General features: G+C 47.3%; 1 protein-coding gene across 1 annotated transcript; it reads left to right on the top strand.

Moving 5' to 3' along the window:
* Positions 1-1,101: 1,101 nt before the first annotated feature.
* LOC139478448 (uro-adherence factor A-like) lies at positions 1,102-4,898 on the top strand. Its single transcript, XM_071260911.1, has 2 exons — positions 1,102-1,277; positions 3,980-4,898. Exons 1-2 carry the CDS (start codon positions 1,102-1,104, stop codon positions 4,896-4,898), a joined length of 1,095 nt encoding a protein of 364 aa, XP_071117012.1.
* Positions 4,899-5,230: the final 332 nt, after the last annotated feature.

Here is a 5,230-nt window from a genome sequence, read left to right as displayed (position 1 = left end):
AAAGCCTATGCTTCAATTGGGGTTTAGCGTGAACAAAACGTGGTTCTTAACATGGTTACGGGTTATGGAGGAGACACTGCAGCTAATAAACAATGGACGTCTAAGAACAATTATGTAACGTCTGTGAACAGACCGTTACTCTGTGAGGAAACAACACGAAACAGAAATGGAGTGGAGAGGAATGACTCACTTTGAAATAGACTCCATGATTGACAACTAATTAAGCCGTTGCCAGATTTAAAGAAGTTTTAAGGAAGACATAATGGGTGCTCAACATGCTTTACCAGGCGGAATCGCGCCTCCCAAACACATTCTCAGCTCAACATATGTCAGCCTAACCGGTGTGGAGGTATTACACGCGCCCATCTCGTAAAGGGGCCTTGCGCGGACTGGGAATTACTCTCGGATTAAAATATCACCACTTAGAATTACAACGGACTGGTGAGAAACGAACCCTCCCCTGATTAATGCCAGAACAGTGGACAGCCCGCTTCATCATTGATTTCTCTCTTTGATTAATTTGAATTTAAAGTTGCCTCTAATTAAAGAAATTCATTAAGATGACTAGGGCAGGGGGAATAAAACAAAATCACTCCAATGCTATTAGCGTTTGCCACTCAGGATGTTTTTCCTCGTTCCAAGAACTGATAGTTCCGTAATGGCACAAAAGCCTGCATATCATCCTGTATTCTGGACAGTGGTCCCGGCTTAACCCTACAAGTGGCTTTAAACCCATAGTGTCAAAGCGTTCATGAAGAATTGGATTATTTGGGGGCATTGTCTTTAGAATAAACAGAAAACATCCAAATTAATATACAATGATTCAAGTATGGATGATCAACTTGTGGGGTGGGGTGGGGTGGGGTGGGGGGTGCGGGGGGGAGAGGGGGGGGGGGGTTGTTGGCGATGCTGAATACTTTGGTTAAATTACAGGTTCATGGTTTGCTGGAGTTGACACCAGATGTCGCGGAAAGGAGAAGAATGCCCTGCCTTGCCGGTGGAACCCATCGGAAGGAGGAGAATGCCCTGCCCTATCGGTAGAACCCATCGCATGGAGGAGAATGCCCTGCCCTATCGGTAGAACCCATCTCAAGGAGGAGAATGCCCTGCCCTACCGGTAGAACCCGTCGCAAGGAGGAGAATGCCCTGCCCTACCGGTACAACCCATCGCAAGGAGGAGAATGCCCTGCCCTACCGGTAGAACCCATCGCAAGGAGGAGAATGCCCTGCCCTACCGGTAGAACCCATCGCAAGGAGGAGAATGCCCTGCCCTATCGGTAGAACCCGTCGCAAGGAGGAGAATGCCCTGCCCTACCGGTAGAACCCAACGCAAGGAGGAAAGTGCCCTGCCCTATCGGTAGAACCTGGTAGAACTCATTGCATGGAGGAAAGTGCCCTGCCCTATCGGTAGAACCCGTCGCAAGGAGGAGAATGCCCTGCCCTACCGGTAGAACCCATCGCAAGGAGGAGAATGCCCTGCCCTACCGGTAGAACCCACCGGAAGGAGGAGAATGCCCTGCCCTACCGGTAGACCCCATCGCGAGGGGGAGAATGCCTTACCCTACCGGTAGAACCCATCGCGAGGAGGAGAGTGCCCTGCCCTTCCGGTAAAACTCATCGGAAGGAGGAGAATGCCCTGTCCTATCGGTAAAACTCATCGGAAGGAGGAGAATGCCCTGTCCTATCGGTAAAACTCATCGGAAGGAGGAGAATGCCCTGTCCTATCGGTAAAACTCATCGCGAGGAGGAGAATGCCCTGCCCTACCGGTAAAACTCATCGGAAGGAGGAGAATGCCCTGTCCTATCGGTAGAACCCATACGTTTTACGCTGCTTTTAGCAATATATTCCATCAATATCAGGGCAGGGGACACAGAAATGGGCTTCAAATTGATCCCATGTGGGGAATCGAACCCAGGCCTTCAGTGTGACGAGGAAACATTTAAACTACTAGGCTACCCCACTGCAACTGTCTGAAACTAAATAATTCAATATACCCCAATGATCTCGAAAATGGATCTTTGTAATACGTTTGTGAATTTCTGGTCTCATCGTCTGATCAGAGGGATCTTACCTGTCACGAGTATTGCATACAGGCAACGAAAGTGAAAGCCCGTTAATCTGCCCTCGGTGAAATCCGGTCCGGATTAACAGGTTTCCGTGTTAACGAACCATAGGTACAACGTAACAACATGAATATATAAAAGAGACAAAATCCATTTCCTTAATCTTAAGAAAGCTCTACTTTAGCCCTTTGTATATTCCGACTATATCATATACATGTGTTTATGAATAACTATCAAATATATGATGATACCAGGTGCTCCATCGTTGGCACCTGTCACAAACACATGCAAAGACAAGTCAATTGTTTACCTAAGAAACACGGGAACATACGGTCAAGCCAAAATAGGGAATTGCATCAGACGTTATTGTTGTCAATGATGCGTCAGATTTACTCATTCCTAGACGTTCCTTACAGTAATTGTCCGTAAAGTACGGTGTCCTGTCTGACGAGGGACAACAGAGTATTCTTTCATGGCCAAGGATAATCAGCTGTCGGTCCTTTTGTCAATATTGTATCGCAAGCGAAATTTACTGTTATCACGCAATTCGTGTTGTATAAAAGTGAATGCAAGCGATAAAGCTGCTTTTACAATAAAACATGGATTAGGCAACCAATTTATCATGCAAGTATGTTAGTTTTCAGTTCGTTCTGTTGTCTAAAGACTGCAAGTCCTGTTATTCAACCCCTATTAAAAATACCCCTATCCGTCTCCGTCAACTACATTTTACAAACATCAACCGGTTGGACGCCTCTATTACACAATGATTAATTTGCAGTCTTGCGTTGAAACTCTATCAGGCCAGCATAAACATCCATGGCGACCATGTCCATGACAGTCCGCTAATGGAGGAAGTTGTCACTCACATTCGGAGGTCGGGGGTCGAATCCCAGGTCACTGCGACACCTCAGAGACAGTGAACAGGGCGTCGCAACATGCTTCGTCAATTACCGATGGTGTGCAACGTCGGTACCGCTCAAGTCGGTGCCAGAACCTATTTGAATATTTGTCCAATTTGTCATCCCGTGGTCAGTGTCAATAACGGACTAGAGGACCACTGTCTTCTCGGATTGCTTCCTAATTTCCCTGCAACAGTTATGACAACCGGTAGTTCTCTCAAAATGTTAAAGTGTTAACCTGCAATTATTCATAACTAATCTCGCTGTTGCAAAACATGAGAAACATATTTTTAATATAATTAATCGCTCTAGGAGGTACTTGAATAAACAAAAAATCACCAGCACTTAAAAGTGACGTCATGATAACGCCAGCTAGAATATTTAATGTTATGCTAGGCGGGTTAGTTGGGTTTTGAACCTCTGTAAACATTATTGTTTCAGAATCAGTATCGTACCGGAAGCAATAGCGAGAATATCATTTGTAATCCGACCAAGTCTGCAAAATCAAATAAAATACGGAGAAACACGTGGACATCAAAAGTTAGCTCTTGAAAACAATTTCAGCTGCAAGAATTATGTTTGGCGCTAATGAAGCATTTGCCTGCTTCCTGATTATTGAACTGTAGATCAGTACGACCTTGACCTTATGGCCACGTGGCAGCAGTACGACCTTGACCTTAAAGTCGCGAAGTGTACTAATGTCATCTTGGAGAAATGATAACGAAGTAATATCTCAACGGTCATTCAGAGAAACACAGATTTGATGTTTATGGTATTGTTTCCTGTCCCAAGTTATCATAAGCCGATGTAGTGGACAGACCTTATCGTCACGGCCATAACGACTTTACGAAATTACAGGGACCGTGTGCAGATTTGCGACTCTTAGGCGTGACAGCATCCTTAGATTGGCTGTTGGAATCTCGGAATTATTACGTTTCCTGGTTTGTCTGCAGCCTACATCTGCGGTCACACAGCCACACAGCCTGACAACGACAGTCTTACGGTCACATCCACAGTCACACAGACACAGTCACACAGTCACAGTCACAGTCACACAGCCACACAGTCACAGTCACAGTCACACAGCCTCACAGCCACAGTCACACAGCCACAGCCACACAGTCACACAGCCACAGTCTCACAGTCACACAGCCTCACAGTCACCTAGGCACAGTCTCACAGCCACAGTCTCACAGTGACACAGCCACAGTCTCACAGTTACAGTCACACAGCCACACAGCCTCACAGTCACACAGTCACCTAGCCACAGTCTCACAGTCACACAACAACATTCTAACAGCCACAGTCACACAGCCTTACAGTCACAGTCTCACAGTCACACAGCCTCAAAGTCACACAGCCTCACAGTCTCACAGCCACAGTCACACAGCCTTACAGTCACACAGCCTCACAGTATCACAGCCACAGTCGCACAGCCTCACAGCCACAGTCACACAGTCACACAGCCACAGTCACAAAGCCTCACAGTGTCACAGCCAGAGTCACACAGCCTCACAGCCACAGTCACACAGCCTCACAGTCTCACAGCCACAGTCACACAGCCACAGTCACACAGCCTCACAGTCACAGTCACGCAGCCTCACAGTCTCACAGCCACACAGCCTCACAGTCTCACAGTCACACAGTCTCACAGCCACAGTCACACAGCCTCACAGTCACAGTCACACAGCCTCACAGTCACAGTCACACAGTCTCACAGTCACACAGCCTCACAGTCACAGTCACACAGCCTCACAGTCACACAGCCACAGTCTCACAGTCACAGTCACACAGTCTCACAGTCACACAGTCTCACAGTCACCTAGCCACAGTCCCACAGTCACACAACAACAGTCTAACAGTCACAGCCACACAGTCACACAGCCACACAAAACCTGTCCTCCACCCTCCACCTTCAACAAGGGTAAACATTAAAGCCTGGTTTAAACAATCCCACCCGGTAACCAAACCTGCAGACCAAGAACCTCAGACCGTCCCCCGATCCTGACCAGATGACCACACCTGCCATGTCGCGGACCGTCATGTCGTGCAGCAAGACGATGCTCCTTCTTGTAATTAATCGAAGTAGCCAACATTCGTTAGTCGGCACTAAAGGTTAATAAAGCTAGCCCTTCTCAGTTTCATCCCGCAATCAATGCCATATCACTATGCAGACATACGCTGCCATACGTGTCCAGCTTACTGACAATGGTGGACAAAGCTGGAGACACCCATAGCTTCCAGTAATGAACCAGCGATGCCGGCAA

This window comes from Haliotis cracherodii, unplaced genomic scaffold (assembly GCF_022045235.1).
Source record: "Haliotis cracherodii isolate W230 unplaced genomic scaffold, xgHalCrac1.p SCAF_4, whole genome shotgun sequence".
Taxonomy (NCBI): Eukaryota; Metazoa; Mollusca; class Gastropoda; order Lepetellida; family Haliotidae; genus Haliotis; species Haliotis cracherodii.
Note: the sequence above shows the minus strand (reverse complement) of the source record. Positions and strands in the feature narration are given on the sequence as shown.

Bases quoted from the DNA above. Each gene is read 5' to 3' on its own strand.
- LOC139478448 (XM_071260911.1), top strand. From the start codon at position 1,102: ATGCCCTGCCCTACCGGTAGAACCCGTCGCAAGGAGGAGAATGCCCTG. The intron at 1,278-3,979 runs GTAGAACCCGTC...TCACATCCACAG, and splicing joins GAGAATGCCCTGCCCTATCG to TCACACAGACACAGTCACAC.